At 35.4% G+C, this 22,677-nt stretch overlaps 1 protein-coding gene and 1 pseudogene across 1 annotated transcript; both read left to right on the plus strand.

The window, feature by feature from the left end:
• The first annotated feature begins 480 nt into the window (after positions 1-480).
• On the plus strand, positions 481-3,978 carry LOC146949873 (uncharacterized; annotated as a pseudogene).
• A 15,034-nt stretch (positions 3,979-19,012) lies between these two features.
• Positions 19,013-22,458, plus strand: LOC146949874 (uncharacterized). The gene is made up of 6 exons (XM_085745899.1): positions 19,013-19,310; positions 19,829-19,921; positions 20,009-20,128; positions 20,839-21,028; positions 21,167-21,294; positions 21,504-22,458. Exons 1-6 carry the CDS (start codon positions 19,149-19,151, stop codon positions 22,194-22,196), a joined length of 1,386 nt encoding a protein of 461 aa, XP_085602025.1. The 5' UTR covers positions 19,013-19,148; the 3' UTR covers positions 22,197-22,458.
• The last annotated feature ends 219 nt before the right edge of the window (positions 22,459-22,677 follow it).

Below are 22,677 nucleotides of genomic sequence, written 5' to 3' on the forward strand. Positions count from 1 at the left end.
TCAAAAACAAAATTTTCTGATCCTGGTCACAAATTCTATACAATATAGAACAAAAGATAAAAAAAAAAAATATTATTGTATAGAAAATAAACATACTTTTCTTTGGAACCTAGATGCAATAGTTGCACCATTTGGATATTCGCTAAAATAGAAGAAATAAATAAAATACTTAAGTTACTATTTCCCAACAATGAGCAGAAACAACCCATATTTAAAACATATAAACTATGGGTGTATATTAAAGAGCTTCTTTACAACTTATTTGGCTTTAACTATAAGTGATTGGAAGAACCTAATAAAATTGCTTATGAATTGATGTGCATTACGTAGCTTACTTTTCTTTTTAAAAAGAGAGTATGAGAGGTGAGAGCTTCCAAGAGAGACGTGATCGCTTGCGATCATACCGGCGTTCATTATCGCCGGAAGTGAGGACAAATTGGGGGGGAAGGGATCCAAGCAGGGTGCCACAAACGGGGAGGGATGGGGGACGATTGGCAGGATGTGAGACCGAGACGTGGGAAAGCGCGGCGACAGGATGTGTATGGTCAGGACAGACAGCAGGGAAGCAAGCGCCATGGAGGGTCTACAGGCAATGGATTGCGGCAGTCTAGGTCAAGGGTTAGTACTGGGTCGCGAATGGGAATGGACGGCAGGGGCATCACTAGGGTTTCAAACGGTTCAGGTATTGGTAAAGGCAACTTGCGGGGGAGGTCTGTTTCAAGGAAACCGCACAGGTCTGTGGTGGTAGAAAGGGCGGCTGCTGTTACTACTGAGAATCCGCATGAAATCAGAGGTGCAAGGGATGACTCAGTAGCAGATTCATCAATCAAACGGTTTGTAACTTTTTATTTTATGAACTTTCCGTCATAATTATCTAATTTTTATTTGAGGAAAGGGTTTGAGGTATGTGGTATGCTCGAAGAGGTAGTCGTTCCTAGTAAGCGTAATGTGTATGGGGAGGTTTATGGGTTTGTTAGGTTTTCAAAAGTTAGAGATGTCGGTAAACTCTTGAAAGCGGTGAATGCGGTTTGGTTTGGTAATTTTAGAGTTAATGCTAGAGTGGCAAGGTTTGATCGAGCGGCTGTAGTGGTGGGAGGTAGGGATGGTGAGGTTGATCGCGGTGGTGTGGAGAAGGTGTCGGATAACAAATTGGTGAGGGAGAAGGAGGGTAACGTGGAAGGGAAGCAAAGGGCTGAGGGAGAAAAAAGAGAGATTCTGGAGGGTGTGAAAGGTGTTGCCGATGGTAAGGCTGATGTGCAGATTGGTAAAGTGGTGGTTCCGGTGAGGGTGGGTAAGAAGCATGTTAAGAAAGGTAAGGCTGATGAGGGGAAAGTCAAGAGGGAGGTGGTGCATGCGGTGGGAGGAATAAAGGGCAGCGAACATGATTCAAAACTGATCCGGAAGTACAGTTCACAAGAAGATGATTTAGAATGGGCACGTAAAGGTGTTGTGGCTTCTGTTATCAACGGGGAAGCGATACGTGTGGTTCAAAACCGAATTGAGGATGCTGGTTTTTCAGATTTGGATATTGTTCCGTTGGGTGCTGACAAAGTTTTTATTCGAAGCTTATCGGATTCGGATGTTTCAAATATGTTGGAGGAAGCTTCTGATTTTTTTAATCACTTTTTTGTTAATTATAGTCGATGGGATAAGAAGCCATTACCATTTCAACGAGGAGCTTGGTTGAGACTTTATGGGATTCCCCTTCATGCGTGGAATGAATCTTTTTTTAAACTTTGTGTTTTGGATTGTGGGCGGTTTTTACGATCAGATAGTTGTTCATTGGAAAAAGAAAGGTTTGATTATGCTAGGTTATTGGTTGCAACTTCTTCTCTAGATATTATTTCGGTGGTGGAGAAATTATTAGTTGATGATGTGTTGACGGAAGTGAAGATTGTTGAGGAATGGGGTTTCAACTTAGGGGACGACGTCTGTCTGTATGAAGAGGATGAAGGACAACTGGAGCAGAAAGACAACGAGGAGTTTCATGATGATCCGGATATGAGCAATAATGTTGATACGTTTGTTGGGAAAATTGTGGAGGATTTAAAAGCGGCTGAGGAATCAGAACATTTTGATTTCGACAATCCGATGAAAGAGGTGGAGGGTGTTGATGAATGCAATGAGGCGTCGAATATGCAACGTGAGGATTCCCCAAAGGAGGTGGTCGTACCTTGTGCTCAGATGAAGGCTGATATACCGTTACCTAATGACATACTTGTTGATGATAATACGGTAAATGTGATGGTAGAAGATGAGGGTGGCGTTCCTAATACGGTTGTTATTCGCAAGAGGCGTACGTCCTCTTGCCCACCCCGGGCAGGGAGGTCGTCAGTGTCCGGACCTTGGAGCCTAGAGTGGTTACGTGATCAAGTTCATGGTGAGGCAGGTATTGTTTCGTCATCCAGAAAGAATGGTAAACAGGTTGCGGATACCAAAGAAGCTAAGCAATCCGGTGTGGACTTGGTATGCAAACGTAAAAAGGTAGGTGGTTTGCTTCGTCATTCTGTTCATTCTTTGAAGAAGGTGGCGAGGCTCCCTTCTAAAGATCGATCGGCAGTGTTACATCATTTAAAGAGGAGAGTTAGTAAAAGAAAAGGTACTGAAGGTGTGACTAAATCTGTTGATTTTGTGTCCAAAGTTGTGTCTGAGGGGGCTTCTTCTTCATCTTCTGTTAATAATGACTGGAAAAATTGTGTGGTTTTGCGTGGTAATGAGGATGTGTGGGGTATGGGGAAAGCGATTGGTGTTAACTTTAAAGGGGTTTGTCAGAATAGGTTTAGTGTGCTTGCGAGAAGGAGGAAGGATAATAAGAAGTCAACAATTAGTGGTGAGGGTGGTGGAGAGGGACGGTCAGGGAGGGAGGTATAGGTGTGTTGGTGGAGTGGGGGGAGGGTGAGGGTGGTTTTTATGAAGATTTTATCTTGGAATGTTAGGGGGCTGGGTGGTGCAGAGAAGAGAAGGGATGTCCGATTGCTGGTGGGTGAGAAATTACCGTATATATTATGTCTTCAGGAAACAAAATTGCAGACTTGTGATGATGTTGTGTGTGCGTCTGTGTGGGGAACATCTTCACATTCTTTTTCTTTTTGTCCGTCGGTGGGGGCCTCTGGAGGTATTTTAACTGTTTGGGATAGCTCGGAAGTGGAGGTGTGGGATTCTACTAGTGACAATTATTTTCTGATGATTCATGGTCGCTTTGTCAAATCCGAGGAAGAGTTTTATTTGTTCAATGTTTACGCCCCGTGTGATAATTCAGCGCAGCAAGTATTATGGGATTCTTTATCTGCTCGAATCGTTATGTTGGGTGACAAAAAAGTGTGTATTTGCAGTGATTTTAATGCAGTTAGGAATGATGGTGAGAGAAAGTCAAGAAGAAGTGGCAACATGGCCGTATCTTATGTTCCTTTCAACCGTTTTATTGAGGATACTATGTTGGTTGATCTTCCGTTGTTTGGTCGTAAATTTACTTGGTTTCGAGGTGATGGTAAATCAATGAGCAGGTTGGACAGGTTTCTTCTTTCGGAGGAGTGGTGTTCGGAGTGGCCTAATTGTATCCAGGTAGCGCTGTTACGGGGGTTGTCAGACCATTGTCCCTTGGTGTTATCGATTGATGAAGAAAATTGGGGACCGAGACCAACTCGGTTGTTGAAATGTTGGCAATACATACCTGGGTATAAGCAATATGTTGGTGAAAAATGGAATTCTTTTGAAGTTTCTGGCTGGGGTGGTTTTGTTTTAAAGGAAAAATTCAAGTTGATCGAAGCGGCTCTAAAAGAATGGCATGTGTCTCATACTCAAAATTTATCAGGAAAGATTGCTTCTTTGAAGGATAGACAGGCCGCTCTTGATGGAAAAGCTGAGGAGGTTGACCTTTCTGAGGAGGAGACTGTCGAATTGTTTGGTGTTTCGACGGACCTTCATTCGTTGTCTCGGCTGAATACTAGTATTTGTTGGCAGCAATCTAGGCTCACTTGACTTCGAGAGGGTGATGCTAATTCAAAATATTTTCACTCTGTGTTAGCAAGTAGGAAGCGTAGAAACAATTTGGTGTCGATTTATGTGAATGGTGTTATGGTGGAGGGTGTGCAGCCTGTTCGTCAAGCAGTGTTTTCTCATTTTGCAAGTCACTTTCAGTCTCTCAATTTACAAAGGCCAAAGATTGATGATTTGTAGTTTAAAAGGTTGTCGTATGCTGATGGGGGCAGTCTAACTAAGCCGTTTTCAATTGAGGAGGTTAAAGCTGCTGTTTGGGACTGTGATAGCTTCAAGAGTCCGGGTCCGGATGGTATCAATTTTGGCTTCATCAAAGACTTTTGGGGTGACTTGAAAGAGGATGTTATGAGGTTTGTTCATGAATTTCATCGAAACGGAAAGTTGTCAAAAGGTATTAATTCTACTTTTATTGCCCTTATTCCAAAAGTGGAGTGTCCGCAAACTTTAAATGATTTCCGTCCGATCTCTTTGGTTGGAAGTTTGTATAAAATTCTGGCTAAGTTGTTGGCGAATAGATTGCGGCAAGTTATTGGTACCGTAATTTCAGATACACAGTCTGCTTTTGTTAAAAATAGACAAATTCTTGATGGGATTCTGATTGCGAATGAGGTTGTTGATGAGGCACGTAAGACCAAAAAAGAGTTGTTGTTATTTAAAGTTGATTTTGAGAAGGCTTATGATTCTGTTGATTGGGGGTACCTTGATTCAGTTATGGGTAAAATGGGCTTTCCGACTTTGTGGAGGAAATGGATGAAGGAATGTGTAACAACGGCTACAACATCTGTTCTTGTTAACGGCAGTCCTACGAATGAGTTCTCTTTAGGTAGGGGGCTCCGCCAAGGGGATCCGCTCTCACCTTTTCTTTTTTTGTTAGCAGCCGAAGGCTTGAGTGTTTTGATGAAAGCAATGGTGGATGCTTCTTTGTTCCGTGGTTATGCTTTAGGTTCTGGAAATTCGGTGGTTCTTTCCCATCTTCAATTTGCAGATGACACATTATTGTTAGGGGAAAAGAGTTGGGCTAATGTTCGTGCACTTCGAGCGGTATTAATTCTCTTTGAGGCGGTGTCTAGTTTAAAAGTTAATTTTCATAAAAGTATGCTGGTAGGGGTTAATATTACTGACTCTTGGTTGTCAGAAGCAGCGACGTTGTTGAACTGTAAATTGGGTAAGGTGCCTTTCCTTTACTTGGGGCTACCTATAGGTGGTAATCTGTGTTTGTTGTCTTTTTGGGACCCTGTTGTTAACCGCATAAAATCTAGACTGTCTGCTTGGCAAAGTCGGTATTTTCCTTCGGAGGTCGCTTGATTCTTCTTAAGTCTGTCTTGACTGCTCTGCCTGTCTATGCTCTTTCCTTCTTCAAGGCTCCATCAGGTACAATCTCTTCCATAGAATCTCTTTTGATTAAATTTTTTTGGGGGGGTGTGAGGATCATAGGAAAATCTCTTGGGTTGATTGGAGGTCTGTGTGTAATCGAAAGGAGCATGGGGGCTTGGGGGTTAGGAGGTTGAGGGAGTTTAATGAGGCTTTGTTGGGAAAATGGTGTTGGCGAATGTTAGTTGATAGGGAGGGACTGTGGTATAGGGTGTTGGTTGCTAGATATGGTGAGGAGGATGGGAGGTTGGAGGATGGGGGCCGGAGTGGTTCTTTGTGGTGGAAGGAGGTTGTTAAGATTAGGGACGGGACAGTAGGGGGCGGTGAGGGGTGGTTTTCGAGTTGTGTGGCGAGGCGTGTGGGTGATGGTGAAGATACTTTGTTTTGGCATGATCGGTGGTGTGGTGACATCCCTCTCAAGGTGCGTTTTGGCAGGTTATTTGATTTAGCTTTAAATAAATCAATCACTGTTAAAGACATGTTTGAGCATGGATAGGGAGAGGAGGGTGAAGCTTGGCAGTGGCGTAGGGTGTTGTGGGTGTGGGAGGAGGAGCTTTTAGCGGAGTGTAGGTTATTACTTGCTGACATTTCTTTGCAGCCTCTTTCTTATGATGTTTGGCAGTAGCTTCCGAACCCCTCAGAAGGGTACTCTGTTCGTGCTGTGTATGCTATGCTCACTGACCATGGAGCTCCGCAGGTTTCGCAGGATGTAGACTTGATTTGGCATAGACAGGTACCGCTAAAGGTGTCAATTATGGCTTGGAGATTGCTTCGGGATCGTCTTCCTACTAAAACAAATTTGGCGATGCGTGGTGTCCTTGATGCAGAGGCTTGCCAGTGTGTGGCAGGTTGTGGTTTTAGGGAGGATGCCAGTCATTTGTTCTTGTTGTGTCCTTGTTTTGGGTCGGTGTGGCCTCTGGTGCGCCAATGGATTGGCTTTGATGGTATTGATCATTGTGATATTTCAAGCCATTTTCTTCAGTTTATTCATTCCACAGGTGGCTTGAAGGCAAGAAGGTCTTTTCTGCAACTTGTTTGGTTGTTGACTGTTTGGGTTTTATGGAGCGAAAGAAATAATAGAGTTTTTAATATGAAAGAAAGTTCCATGATTCAGTTACTAGATAAAGTAAAGTATTATTCTTTGTGGTGGCTGAAGGCTAATAAGACTATTTTTGTTTTAGGTGACCAATTGTGGTGGTCGAGCCCGTTGTCGTGTTTAGGCATTGGCTGATCTCTTTGTTGTACTTTTGACAGAATGCTTGTAATTTTCTAGTTGTCTTGTCGGTACACCTTGTGCTGACAGGACTGCTAGTAAGGTGTTAATATATTTCATTTTTGATTGTTCAAAAAAAAGAATTGATGTGCATTAGCTATGTTTAACTTATTTCAATAAGCTCTTCAGTATTGATTATGAAAACAACATATTCCTTTTTTTATTATAGAAATAGCTTAAATATATAATGTGCCAATATTTTCGCTCAACGTTACAAAGTGTAAGTTAAGGGACAAATGTATTAAATTTGATGAAAAAAATTAAGGCCTTGAAGAAGATTGGGGACTTTCGAGTTTTTTAATGCAATTTGAGCAAAAAGAAAGAAGTTTTTTTTAAAACAAAATATAATTTTATTTATTTTAAAAGGTATAAAAGTTACTGCTTTACATGGTTTGATCAAGAGTTAGAAAAAAAAATATTAATCAAGTATTGATTATAACATGGATTATAAATAATGATGTGCCTCTTCATCACCTACCCAAACGAGAACAGATATTAATGGAAAAAAATTGAAACCTAAAATGGTGTACTACTGAACTGTGAACCCGAAAAGAAAGAAAAAAACCTATGATTCATTTGAATAGGAGTATCGGGAAGAAGTTGTCGTTGCTAATTTTAGTTTTTAAAGGAGTCTTGTCGCAACCAATTGATGACTTTCTTTTTAAAAAATCTTATCAATGACTAAACTTTTTTCTATTAGATGAGATCATGCTATATAAATCAAATCATTTATAATATACTGTATATAAATAAAACTATCTCTTTCAGCACTTTTGGATTAGACTTTTCTTTTTAAAAATACCCTCAATTTTCAATACAAATAACGCATGTAACAAATAAATAAGAATAAATTTAAATATTAAAACAAATGTAACAAATACGATATAAATTTATACTTACTTTTTCATCATTCCAATTATACCCTTAAACATCTTTTTTCTATAATAAAATTGTTGTTGGTGTCATTAAAAAAAAGAATTTAAATTATATTTTTTTTGTTGTATTGTATTATTGTCGGTATCATTGAAATAAATAATCATGTTTTGTTTATTTTTTATAACTTGAAAGCAACAAACAAAATCAAAATTTCATAAAAAAAACACCGTTCATTATTTTCAAACGTTAGCGCGATAAAAAGAGCGAAAAGACTCTATAATAAAATAGAAGTATTAAAAAAGAGGATATATCGTTGCTGGATTAGAAGCATGTCAACTGGGCAAACTCCACTTGTGAAATGGTAGAGAACCGACATATGAAAAATGCTACTATATGCTACGAAATACAATTCGATCATATATAAAATATTTTGGGTACATTATTTATAATCTATATCTATACTATATAAAGAAAATAGATCATTTTGGCCTTTTTGTGCTGGCTTTTTCTTTATTCTAAACTACCGCTCTTTCTACTGCTTTAACGCATGTGTTTATTTTATTATGTTTGTTTGTATAATTTTGATTAAAATTTTAAAATATTAATGGAAATTATTGATATATTGATTTATAAACAAAATAAAATTATTTTTGAATTCAACATATTTTAGCTTGCCTGCATATAAAATTAAGAAAAAGTAATGATCATTTATTGTTTATTCTAATAGTAATTAGTAACATCATAACATAAATGTATAAATGACATTTTTTTTTTGGGTCAAGTAGCCTAGTGGCTAGAGCTCACACATTTAAATGTGGAGAAGTGGGGTGTCCAGGGTTCGAACCCCGACCCCTGCATATAATATGCAATATCCCTACCAACTGAGCTAAACTCACGGGGATGTATAAATGACATGTTATGTAAAAGAAACATTGTTATGATCACAATAAAAAAATATTTTTAAAAACTACATTTTTCGTAAAGTCACAATCTTCTCATTCTATTTTCCCTTCTTTAATGACAACTTTTGTTGAATTTTGAGAAACTCCCCTTGATAAAGCTACATATAATTGACAATGGCTGAAAACATGTCGTGGAAGATAGATTCCGACATTGCTAATGGTCTGCCCTTGTGACTTATTTATGGTAATAGCAAAACTTAGTCTAACAGGAAACTGTTTTCTACTAAGCACAAAGGGAAGTCCTGAACTCACATTTATTTTTAATTTAATTTTGGGCAAGAATGCACTTTTTCCAGCATTGCTTCCTGTTAGGATTTCCACATCCAACATATTCTTAAATAAACCATGACATAACAATTGTGTCCAATTACACAGGTCATATCTAGGGTCTATGTTTTGCAACAACATCAAAGGTGCACCTTTTTTACCTTTAAAATATGTGGTGGGATACTTCCTTGAGCAATTGAGTTTAGGAATTTCTGTTGATATAAGTTATTAGTATCCCCTTCAACCTCGTCAAATGACAACAAATTATGTTCTTCTCCTGAAAACTGATTGATAATTAATATTTAACATAGTGCTAACAAATCTTTTTCTAAAATATTGAGTCCTAATCCTTTTTTAGAGGATTTAAAGTTCAATCTTTAACATTATTTTTTGCTCACGTTTGTTACTAATCTTATTTTAGAGGATTTAAAGTCAAATCTTTAACATTATATTTTGCTCACGTTTGTTACTAATCTTTTTATCTGAAGATTTAAAGTCCAATCTTTAACACTATTTTTTGCTCACGTTTGTTACTAATATTTTTTTAGAGTATTTAAAGTTCATTCTTAAACATTATTATTTTTTCCTCGCGTTTGTTGCTAATCTTTTTTTAGAGGATTTAAAGTCCAATCTTTAACATTATTTTTTGCTCATATATTTGTTACTAATCTTTTTTTAGAGGATTTAAAGTTCAATCTTTAACAATATTTTTTGCTCACGTTTGTTACTAATATTTTTTTTAGAGGATTTAAAGTTCAACCTTTAACATTATATTTTGCTCACGTTTGTTACTAATCTTTTTTTCTGAAGATTTAAAGTTCAATCTTTAACATTATTTTTTGCTCACGTTTGTTACTAATATTTTTTTAGAGTATTTAAAGTCCATTCTTTAACATTATTATTTTTTCCTCGCGTTTGTTACTAATCTTTTTTTAGAGGATTTAAAGTCCAATCTTTAACATTATTTTTTGCTCACGTTTGTGACTAATCTTTTTTTAGAGGATTTAAAGTCCAATCTTTACCATTATTTTTTGCTCACGTTTGTTACAATTGATCAAAGGCTAAAGAAGAGTAACTTATATTAATAAAATAATATGGAAATACTGTTTTTTGTGGAAGGGATATGAAAATACTTGACAATCTTTGTCGGTTGTATTGAGGGGAACAACTCAGATGTACAACATAAAATCAGCTGATAAAAAAGTAACATGGGTTTTTGTTTTGTGCTAGTTTTTTGTGAGTTTGATATGTGGTTAACTGAGGTAAAAGAGGGTTAACGGAAACGATTAGTGATATGGATTAGTAATTCACGTGTTATTTTATAGTTGACTAACAGTAAGAACAGTTCATAAGGAATTGTGTGTAATTTTTCTCCTTAAAATAAATTTATTATTATATATTTGTTACATGCGTTATTTGTATTTAAAATTAAAATTAAAATTAAAAATAAAGGGTATTTTTGGAAAGAAAAGTCCAACCCAAAAGTGTGCTGAAAGGGGTAGTTTTCCTTATATATAGTATAGATTACGCTCAATTTTAAATACAAATAACACATATAATAAATAGATAAGAGTAAATTCAAATATTAAAAAAATGTGTAACAAACTCAATATTTATTTTACACGATATCTAGATTTTTTTTCCTTATCAATTATTTTTTTTAAAAAAAGATAATTGATGGGAGTGAATTCAAAATTAAAAAAAATGTAATAAACACAATATAAATATATGTCCAATTTTTTTTCTTTTATTCTTTTAAAAGTGTAACAAACTAGATCGAGTATGTATAAGATTTTGGGCTGACTTTATTATTATCCCAATTATACCCTAAAACATATTTTTCTATAATAATGATTGTTGTTGGTATCATTAAAAAAATAAGAATTTAGATTATATTTTTTTTGTTATTTTGTTGGTGTCATTGAAATAGATAAACAAGATTAGTTTGATTTGTTATAATTTGAAAGCAACAATCATTTATATTTATGCTTTTAATCAAAATCAAAATTTCATAGAAAAACTGTTCATAATTTTCAAAGTTTAGCGCGATAAAAAGAGTGAAAAGACGGGCATGTGAGTGCCCATCTTTTCACTAGTTACCTATAGTGTAGATAATTTAAATCATGATAAGAAATTATTTTCTACAACATTTAAAAAGGTGAATAAATCTACCAAACTTTGGATAATGCATGCTTTATTAATTAAACAAAAGATAAAAAAACACAATTAATTTATCATTGAATTTAAAATAAAATAAAATAAATTTGATATTAGATAAATCACACATAATTGATTTTTTTCTCATTCTCATGAATTAAACACAACTTTTGGAGTCATGCATTTCAATCACAAACAACATTGTCAACTACATGCACGAACCACCAATATATATTTCAAAGAATGCTTATCTTCCTCACTCTCCATGTATTAAGTATGGATCTTTGAGTCATGCATGTCATATGAGAATGAACATTATATATTTTAGAATTACAAATTTATTGTAAATTTTATTTAAATCATGATATTAATAGTTTATCTATACTTTCTATAAAGAAAATAAGCTTAAAATACATAAGTTTGAGTTGAATTTTTATTATCTATTTAACCCATCCTTTAAACTATTTTATTTACTATTTTATCCTTTAATAATATTATTTTAAATTTTAATTAAAAAATTAAATCTCATTAAAATATGAAATATCTCACTACAACAGGAACAATATTATCAATCAAAAGGAGGTGAATGTATTTCTTTTATAAAAAAAAAAGTATGGTGAGGGCAGTGGCGGATCTTGTCCAAAATATTGGAGGAGTGACAAATACTAATTACCATTTTATATTTTTTTTAGAGGAAACAAACATATTATAATTGAAATTCATAAAAGTCATATACAAGTAAATGACTTAATTCCACTAGTCATAGTGTCTACTAATTTCATAAATTTTTCTGTAAGCTTACTCTCAAGAACTAACTTCTTTACCCACACATGTTCACGAAGATGTGGAAACCCTTGCTTATTTTTTGTTGCATCCAGGAAGTAATGTACCGACCCTTGTTCATTTGACATTATATTCGAGCTATCTTACGTGAAATGACCTAATATTCACATTATTATATATTTGGTTCATGACATAGAGATTCGACAACGTTTTATGTTGGCTAGAGAAATAATACGAGAGTGAAATGGATTACTAGAACTTGAGGTTTTTTGGTAAATTTCATATATACATATATTACTTTTTTAAGTTGAAGAAGCCATAGCATATAAATGGGCTCCTGAACAGATTCGTCACTAGATGAGGGATAATGTCTTAGTCTAATATATATTAGATATTAGAATTCAAACAAAATATACAAAAATATTTATATTTACCTGCATCTAAAGACACTAGTATGACTCAAACTCAAAATCTATAAGTTTTAAGGTTGTCTTTTTACAACTAAAGTAAACATCTAGAGTTATTTTAATTTATTTATTTAGCAGAATTTGGATTATTTTTTTTTTATAAATTTGATTAGTATATATATTTTAATTACCATGAATTAGATTATTATAAAATACAAACGATACTTTATGAATTTTTTTATTTTTTGAAGGAAAATGATACTTTATGAAGTTAAAATTGAGATAATCTTTTTTCTTTAAAAAAAAACTGAGATAATCTTTCTATAAAAAAAAATTAAAAAGAAAAAATTGATAAGCTTTGTTTACGACGTCGTTTCAAGATCCTCATGCGGAAAGTTCAAAAAAATTGCAGGTTTTCTCTTTCCCTAAAGTCGTTAAATATCAAACCATCTAGAGAGACAAAGAAACTCAAAGATGAAATAACAGATTTTTCAAACAAACAAATTTTCTAATCTTCTTCACCTCAACAATGGATCTGGAACTCGAGTTTCCCGAAATCAACCAGAAAGAAACGAAACTCATGAGGAGCTACATGACGTACAAACAAATTTCATTGTTGCGGAAGATTTCTTTGATGTCCCTCGGAACACTCTTCATCGCAGCCATGCCATTTCTACAATCACCTTGAATTTTTTGTTACGAAAACTTATAGTCATGCTCGATTCTTGAACATGTTAGTTTGTTTACATAGAAATGCATATAATACCTTCGTTCACTATAATCCTAGTCTAGTTGCATTCTCTGCTTTTTTGGCTGCTTCCAAACTTGGATACAAATGCATAGTAATGTTATGTATTATTGTATCTCTCCATTCCTCAAAAAATAATAATTAAGAGCAACATTGTTTTAGTTTATAATCAGTGACATAATTAGGTCTCATTTCTCTATATTTTTTAAATGCTCTTTCAGGATCAGGTCGAGCAATCTATGCAAGATATGGTTGAACTCTGCAATAAGATGGAAATCAAGATTGAGACCCCAGAATTTGGAACTGGCTCCACTTCAAGTAACATTGTGGCAGTACCCAAACAAATTAAGCAGGGGAAAGGCGGTGATAGTTGTTGATTCATCTGAAGAAGAAGATGAAAGAGAGGAGATTAGGCCAATCCCCCGAACACGGGTACATGCAAGATGTCTGAGAAATCTAAGGTTCAGGTGCTAATGCAGGCAGAAGAGTTATCTGATTCTGATGATGAAGTAAGAGAAGTGACTGAGACTTTTCAGGTGCAGGTGCCAGTGCAGGTAGAGAAATTATCTACTTTTAATGATGAAGTAACAGAGAAGACTGAGGCAGAGAAACAAAGATTAGTCATGGAAAAAGGGGAGGTGTAACACCCCAATTTTCTATTTTTAATTAACTCTACGATTTTTAATAAGTGGAGTTTTGATTATTATTATTGTTGATGCTTCTTGTGCTTGAGTATAGTATTATATTTTTGTTGAGAAAATAGAAATAATGATGTGGAGTGGGAGGTGGTTTGAGAAAATTAAAAAGAAACGAAGAGGAGAGTCCTAACAAAATAAATAAAGAGTCGTGGACGTAGAAAGTAAGATTTTAATAAGTGGAGGAGGGGAGAAGTAAAAGAGTAGTGCGTAGGAAATAAAGGCAATTATAACGATTGGTGAGCCCATATATAAATGGAAATATTAGGGTTTAGAAATCAATTTTGATGATCAGATAAAAGTAGAAGAGAAGCAAATGGAGAGAAGTGGAACCCTAGTGCAGCAACATCGAGCCAAACTGAAGGTTTCTACGGATTCGAGGTAAGGGGGAGAATCTAATCATCTCTAGGGTTTATATTTTTATTGTGGGGATGTAAAGAGGTTAGAGTAGGATGTTGTGGTATGATGTGAGATTGCGTTTGGAGAATGATGATGAACTAACTAAAAGATGAAGTTGAGACAGGAGAATTGAGGGTTATTGTTGAAAGATTAAAATTCAAAAACCAAAGTTAGGGTAATTGATTTGAGAATTTAATCATAGGAAGAGTGATGCAATTAGATAAATTGTGTGAAAAAGTAGTGTTTGAATGTTAGGGTAACCCTAAGTAATGTTTCATATCAGTTTGGGATCATAAGGGCTCTTAGAGTGGACATTTAGGGCAATTTAGAAGCATTCCCGTAGCTCAAAAATGTAGAATTTGGACACATCGCAGCGCTGCGCTTCAGTAAAGGCGCCCAGCACCCACAACCTGAGAGCTGGCTCCTCAGGTGTCTATTCCTGGCGCCTAGCGCCCACATATAGGTTTTTTTCACCCATTTTCGTTCCGAACTGGGTCTTGGTGTAAACATGAAAGTTGTCGGTATGGATGTTAGATTTCCAATGTCTTTGGTATCACCTCAAGAGGACATCCACAACGTGGGTTGTGGTCAAAATACTACACAGGGGTCAGCACGGCTATGCGATCTGCCTATGTTCAAGAAAACCAATCTTTCCACCATTCTCTGTACCGAATTGGATTTAGGTCTCTTCATGAAAGATGTAGATAAAGGTGTTAGATTTCATTTGCCATTGGATGGAATCCATTAGTCCCTCTAGAACTTGAGTTATGATTTAAACACCGCACCTGGGTCATGATACGTTGTTAATGAAATTTTAGTGCAATCCTTTTAGTAAACTCTTCAACATCTATAAAATTAGTAGTGATTTTAAGAAATATATTAGTGTGTAAAGTAAATGTAAGGACCCCTAAATTACATATATAGATGAGGGAGTGTGTTCGAGCAAAATAGAAGTGATCACCTCAGGATAATAACAAGCTTAAGTATGAACCGAAGATAATAGTCTATGAGAAATTAAGAATGTCAAGATGACTTGGAAATAGGAAGTGAAAGATAATATGGATGACACTACGAGGAATATTAGTAGAGGGTTAAACACTTAAATTAGAATGGAGAAGGGGGTATACTATTAGAATGAAAGATGTAGTGATGGAGAGAACGAATGACGAGTGTAGATTCCAAATGTAGTAATGAATAGCAAAGGAATGTGATGTGTACATATGCTTGTGTAAGATGTTGTTTAATGATGAAAGGTTACTGTCGTGAGATGAAGATCTATGTTGATATGATAATTGTTTAATGGTGATGATGAATGATGTAATAAATGATGTTTGTGAATGACGAGCAATGCTGAAGACGTATCTTGTTTAGGGTGACGAGTAATTGATGAAGTGGGTTATGCTGCGAGTAGGAGTTAAAACACTGGGCAAGGTCGGTGGTGATAATAATAGTGAGAAAAGATATCCAATTAACTAAGTTTATAAGACGAAAATTCAATAGAGCAAATAGCGTGGGTACGTGGTGAGTCTAAAAACACACGATATAGTAAAATGAGTATAAGATGATGAATAAAACGGGGATCAATTAGAAGAGGGAAAGATGAATAGGAAAGAGGATAATAGGTAATAGTTATAATGGTTGACGATGATAATAACGACTAGTATCGAGAGAATGAAACCTTGAATTATAATGTAGTCTTAGTGAGGAAAGTTGCTGAAGTCGAAATTAATGATAAGGTGAGATAATAACTTTAAATTAGAATGAAGTTAAGATTAGGGAAATGGATGATGAATAGATGACTACGAACATCAGAACAAAGTAATAAGATATAAAATAGTTTTATTGAGGAGAATAAGTATGAAAGATTTAATGACAATGGTGAGGAAGAACCTAGTTATGTAGGGAGGGTAAGTTGTATGTAATGATAATGAATAAGAAAACATCTTGAGACTAGGAATGAGGAATAGGATATGATATCAGAGATAAAGTTTATAGAGAGACTAGAATAAAGGAGAGAATAGAGTATTTCCATAAAATGAATAATGAAATAAAATAGAGGGATGTTGACGTAGAAATGAGTCATGCGTAAGGGTTGGATTAATAAAGGGATAAGGTGGTGATATAAACGGTTGATAAAGAGTAATGATGAGGAATCCATACTGTCACAAAGAGTGATGACGATTAATATTATATATATAAAGAAATTACTACGATAGGAAATGATGATGTTATATTATAATAATGATGAGAATGACGATGTCTATGTTGTTGTGATGATGTGGTGATGGTCTTTTGAGTGCTTGCATAAGAGTCGTGCATTAATTTGTGGGTTATGTGATTAAGTGTATACGTGTAATACTTGTTGAATTTAATTCTTTACGTTCATATAGGGTCTAGAGCATGGTGTCGTGCATTGATGTCGAGAAAAGTCTAGTAATATACCTCTGGCAAATTATGCAGGTGAAAGTCCAGTAACATACCTCTGGCAAATTATGCAGGTGAAAGTCCAGTAATATACCTCTGGAAAATTATGTAGGTGAAAGTCCGGTAACATACCTCTAGCAAATTATGTCGGTGAACGTCCGGTAACATAACTCTGGCAAAATGATGAGTAGGTGTGGTACCACATTCATATAGGTTGATAGGAGAGTCCATATGCATATATATGATGATGTTTTGTGCTTGGTGGTTGTAAGCGTGAAAATGATGTGTTGTAGTAATATGTGAAAGAAGAGATTATGCATAATAACGGTTGAGAGTGAAGATATGGTGGAGATTATATTATTTTGATATTTATGTAATATGCGTGCTTTTCCCTATTATTATGTTATGGCAGGATTTCTCACCCCTTATTTTGTTGTGTTGTTTTCTGTATATGGTGTCTGTACTTTGAGTACAAATACTCAAGTTGACAAGGAGTAGCTATGGGACGTTTTAGAAAGTGGAGATGAGGGGATGCCTCCGTTTAGTTCTGTTATTAGTAGTTGAATAAGCATGTAGTCGCTACGAGCTCTGATATTGTAACACTAGGGTTTGGGAATGACGATTTAAATTTTAATTGCAGTTTGAGTTGAATCTTGGAAACTTTGATATTTTCCTGTTTATGATTATTGAACGACGAGTGTGAGTTTATTAATATGATCAATGAATAATTTTCTTCTTCTCCGGTGGATTTATTTTAAAAGAAAACATTTTATCGTTATTTTGTTAAATAATGTCGAGTTTTGTAACATCCTTAGTATTAAATATATTCTTATTATTTAAAAATTATCATTGGGGAAATAGGGTGTTACATAGTTGGTATCAGAGCAGGTCGGTCCATCCGGCCTAGGTTATATAATTTTATTATGTCCCCACAGGCGGCATGTGTGTAGACACTGTCGAAGCCTGATTTTGTTAATAGTTGTTTAGTTGTTAATGGTACATAAGAGGATGGTTAGAGAGATAGTTGGGCGGAGTATGGCACTACAAGAGCAATAGAGAGAAGGAGGGTAAGAATTAGGAGAGTAGTATGCCTTGTAAGGTTCTGGCCGATGAGGGAGGGTGGAAGTTCCAACAGGAGGTTGCGGGTTGGAAAAGAAACAAGTGGGGGAGACACTCAGGTTCTCGAAGATGTTTCACCGGTGGTACCATTTCAGCAGAGAAGTTTTAGTCTTTGAAGTGAGGAGTTAAACGTTATGGTGACAACCTTGAAGGTAGATTAGTACTAAGTATAGGTTGAAGAAATGAGAGGGGGCATGAGTTTGGTATTGAGGCTTAACAAGTTAAGATGATGATATGAGTTGAGAATTTTCAGTTCGACCTTGTATGCTTAACTGTGAGCCAGTAAGTTGTAGTAGAATGATGGATGTGGTTTAGATTAGTTATCGACTGGGATGGAAATCATTTGGCGGGAAGTTTCCATAAGGACAGTCGTCATGTGTTTAAGATAAAGGTATTCTTGGAGGACATAGGTTAAGTAGTATTCATTTACATAATGAAAAATATAAGTTTCGATTAGTCGAATTATCCTAGTAGGATTGAAGTGTAGGCAACCTTGTGTCGTGTTTTAATCTTTCACATGAGTTATTAGATAGTAGGTTGAGGATCTGAGCGGCCGTGTCATTAAGAAACCAAGGGTGAGGTACGATAAATTCAAGAGAATGTTCGAAGGATTTAACATATAACAGGTATTGGATGTATGTCGAAGGTTGATGACGCGTGAAGGTGTAGTCTATAGCTAGTTGAAATTTTATTGCGTTAAGAATCTGGATTTCTAAAACTTAACATGAATGAGAGGAGTAGATAATAGGTATAATGGGGCAGCATCGGGTGACGACGTTTTATCCAGAGTAGTTAGCTCCAAGCAATTTTCGAGGGCGAAAATCCTTTTAAGTGGGGGAGAGTTGTAACACCCCAATTTTCTATTTTTAATTAATTCTACGATTTTTAGTAAGTGGAGTTTTGATTATTATTATTGTTGATGCTTATTGTGCTTGAGTATTATATTTTTGTTGAGAAAATAGAAATAATGATGTGGAGTGGGAGGTGGTTTGAGAAAATTAAAAAGAAACGAAGAGGAGAGTCCTAACAAAATAAATAAAGAGTCGTGGACGTAGAAAGTAAGATTTTAATAAGTGGAGGAGGGGAGAAGTAAAAGAGTAGTGCGTAGGAAATAAAGGCAATTATAACGATTAGTGAGCCCATATATAAATGGGAATATTAGGGTTTAGAAATCAGTTTTGATGATCAGATAAAAGTAGAAGCGAAGCAAATGGAGAGAAGTGGAAACCTAGTGCAGCAACATCGAGCCAAACTGAAGGTTTCTACGGATTCGAGGTAAGGGGGAGAATCTAATCATCTCTAGGGTTTATATTTTTATGGCTTAATTGTTATTTTCGTCCTTAACTAATTTTTTGGTATCGCTTTGGTCCCATAATTAATAAAAATTCCGTTTGAGTCCTTTAAATATGTGTCTGTTACATAAATTGGTCCCTTCCGTTAAACTAATATGTAATTTGCAATTATTCTCCTTTCAATTAAAAAAGGTGATTATATCACATCTTCATAGCAATACACAAACAATTTAGTTCGCAATTCACAAAGTTCAAAAGCTTTCCCTCCAATTCCGTTAACAGTATATAACAGAATAGAGAGAGAAACTCAGTAACTAACTAGAGAGAGAAAGAAAGAGAAACCCAAAAACACTCTGCAGATTTTCCCTCTCTTTCAACAATGGATAATTCCGAACCTGAATTTCCAATTCCTACTAGAAAAGAACTTGAAATCACAAAGAACTACTTCAATGTCGAATCCGAATTCATCGCCGTAACAGACTTCTTCACAGTCCCTCGTGCCATTCTTTTTCGCAATCTTGCTGTTTCTATAATCGCCAAGGTCAGTCATCATTTCCAGCTTCGTTTTCTTCAATTTCGTGAAAAAATTCATGCCATTGCATGCTCGATTCATGATTTAAAGCTTTGTTTTCGTTGATTTTGTTCCGTCGCGTTAGATTCTTCTCCCGCTTTGTGTTTCATGAGAAATTTGTTTATTCTCTCTTCGTTCATTTTAATTTAAATGCATGCTCGATTCATGAGAAAATTCTCATTCCTTCGTTTTTTTTTTGTTATGATTTCAGTTTTCGATGATTTCAGTTGTTAGATTCTTTACAGGCTATGTTTTCTTTGATGATTTCTTGTTGTCAATTGCAGATTTGCTTTGTGTTTCATGAGAAATTTGCTTTATTCTGTTATAATTGTTTGTGTTCAATTTCAATTTGTACTTGTAGTTAACTTGATTAATTTTCCTTTTTGGATCAGTTTCGTTTTGATTTGTAGTTAATTTTCCTTATGAATTTGTAGTTGATTTCATTTCTGAATCATATCGTTGTTGTGCTGATTTTTTGTTACATTCAGCTCTCAAGGAGTGATGATCCTGATTCATTCATTCCGTACCTTGCGATGAACTATTTCGATCGCTTCTTATCACATCACAAATTGAATCTGGAGGTAATATTGTTCGTATGTGTATCTTTTTCTTTGAATTATTTCTGTGTTCAAACTGAAAAGCTGAAAACTCTCTTTCGTTTTCATAAGGACGTGGAAGGTCGTACTGAGACTGAAAGAGTTCGTTCGATCGCTGTCTCTTGTCTCACCATATCTGCCAAGATGAGGACAAATTCCTTCTCAGTTGATCGGTTTTTGGAAAACCTATATGTACGTGTCAATTTACTCAGAATTTTAAGTTATGGTTAGATATGTTTGTTATTGCTATTAAATCGTTGCAGAATTTTCAAATTTAGTGATCTCAAACATTTATCTGTTTTTAGACTCTCATGGAAGACTAAAAATCGATAAAATGTATATAACTACTCAACAATAACACCGATTTTCTAAACTCTAATTTATGGTTGTATAGCAATTCATGAAAGTACGGCGAATTGGTACTCGTACAATACGTACGTAGTTCTTACAGACTGAGCCAATTCTTAAATCTTTAGTTGTTTTCCAAATTAGGAGATTCGGTTTTGTTAGGTCTGATATAAAATTTTGCTTGAATTGTTAAATTCTGAAGTAATGGCTGCACTGTTAAGCTCTTTTTCTTTAGAATGTGGAAATGCTTTCATTCCACGTACTACTGCATTGAAGTATTAGCCTATTAGGTACAATTTTTTTATTGAATTGTTAAATTTACATAGTAAAGTAGTAATATTACTGAGTTAATATTAGTTATAGGATCAATCCTTGCTGTCTATGCATATATGTGATTATAGTTATACTAATTATTGAAGCTGTGATTGGTTTTTCCCTAAGAGAATATGGAAAAGAAACATTTGGGTTCCTAAAACTAAATAAATTTGTATTCCAATGACTATGTTATAGAGCATTGTTTTTAAATTCACTAAACGAACTTACTGGTTGCACAGAGGGACATGAATGTGAGGATAACTCCTCCGATGGTAATGAGAATGGAGCTTCTCATTCTCCAAGAACTTCAATGGGCAATGAGATCAGTGACTGCCTTCTGCTTTCTGAACTACTATTACCCTTATTTCAAAAAATTCTGTGGTTTTAAACGCCGTAGCATTAATGAGATCATAGTTCAAGCTCAAGGAGGTAAACAGAATTTTCTATGCATTGATGATTTCATACTTCAAGCTCATTATAATTTGCTATTTCTATGTTTTGTCCAACAGTCATGCTTGGAGAATATATACTAATATTCATTGGAACTTTTCTCTTCTTATTCTGCAGAGCACACCTTTGCTCACTACATGCCTTCTCATATTGCAATCTCCGCTTTTCTGGCAGCTGCCAAAACTGAATATCCCTCAAAGTATAGCGAAATTTCAGAAGACATTAAGAGCAAAATTGGCCTTCAAGTATGTTGATTGAAAACTTAAGTGCATGGCTTGTTATGTCTAATAGTATCTCTATATTTCTCAAAAGTCATTAAGAGCAAAACTGTTTGAGTTTAGGTGTATGAAACAGATATTTCCAGAATCAGTGACATAATTAGGCCATTATACCATAAAAGTTATAGTAATGACGCGTACAAATTATGCTAAAGTTTTATTATATGTTCCTCCAGGGGCAGGTGAAAGAATGTGTGCAGAAAATGGTTGATCTTTGCAACAGATTGAACATCCAGATTGAGAGCACTGAATCAGGAACTCGCTCCACCTCAAGTAAAGTTGCGGCAGTGCCTGAAGAGGAAATCAAAGAAGCTGGAACATCCGAAGAAGATGAAGACGAAGAGTCGACTGGGTTGATCAAGCAAGTACAGGACATGGGAAAGAGGAAGGCTCGGGTGCAGGTGTTGGTGCAAGCGGAGGAGTTGCCTGATGATGAAGTAAGGGTTGCAAGTGGCAACGAGGTAATGGTAGCCGATACATCTGATAAAAAAGATGTAGAAGAAACAAGCCTGGCCAAGGGCAAGGGCAAGGAAGTGGATGTTGATGATGAAGTAAGGGTTGCAAGTGGCAACGAGGTAATGGTAGCCGATACATCTGATAAAAAAGATGTAGAAGAGACAAGTCTGGCCAAGGGCAAGGGCAAGGCAGTGGATGTTGATGATGATAAAGCCAGGGTTGAGGCTATAATCCAAAGATCATTGGCAAAGGAGCCACGGATAGAGAGATCGATTTCAGAGATTGCAGAGGTTGTAGTACCAAAGAAGCTGATGAACTTTGAGCTGAAATGGCCCACTGATGTTCCATCACTTGAAGAAGACGAAATACAAGACGCTCAGCCACGACAGTCATCTGGCTGCATAATCTGTTAGTTCTGCTTCAGCAAATCTTACAGACTACAACTTTTTCTGGCTCAAGTACTTTTCATTTGGCTTTGGCTTTGGATCGTGCCCGGTATAAAATGCTCTGGTAGTTTCTTTAGCAGTTCAAACTATCGCTATTATTACCATTGAAATTGACTTTTTATACTTTTCTAATTGAATTCTCACACATCTTTCAACGTTCTAAGCTCTTTTTAGTTAGTTATCTCATTGTGTACTACTGGTTAGTTATCCATAAATTTCACAAGCTAAACTCATGATTACTGATACCAGAAACTTCATCAATTGATTCATTGTCTTGTATGAGCACAAGAAACGTCATATATTATAAACTAAGGGTATGATTAGGAGTTGGTTTTTAGCTAGACTTTTATCTGAGACTTTTATCTGAGATTTTATTGTGAAATTTTCAATCACTATTTTAATTGATTTTTGAAACATTATATAATTTTTCTAATTTAGAAATAAAAAA

The sequence above is a fragment of the Medicago sativa genome, chromosome 2 (genome assembly GCF_051527215.1).
Source record: "Medicago sativa cultivar Bolivia chromosome 2, Bolivia_mono, whole genome shotgun sequence".
Taxonomy (NCBI): Eukaryota; Viridiplantae; Streptophyta; class Magnoliopsida; order Fabales; family Fabaceae; genus Medicago; species Medicago sativa.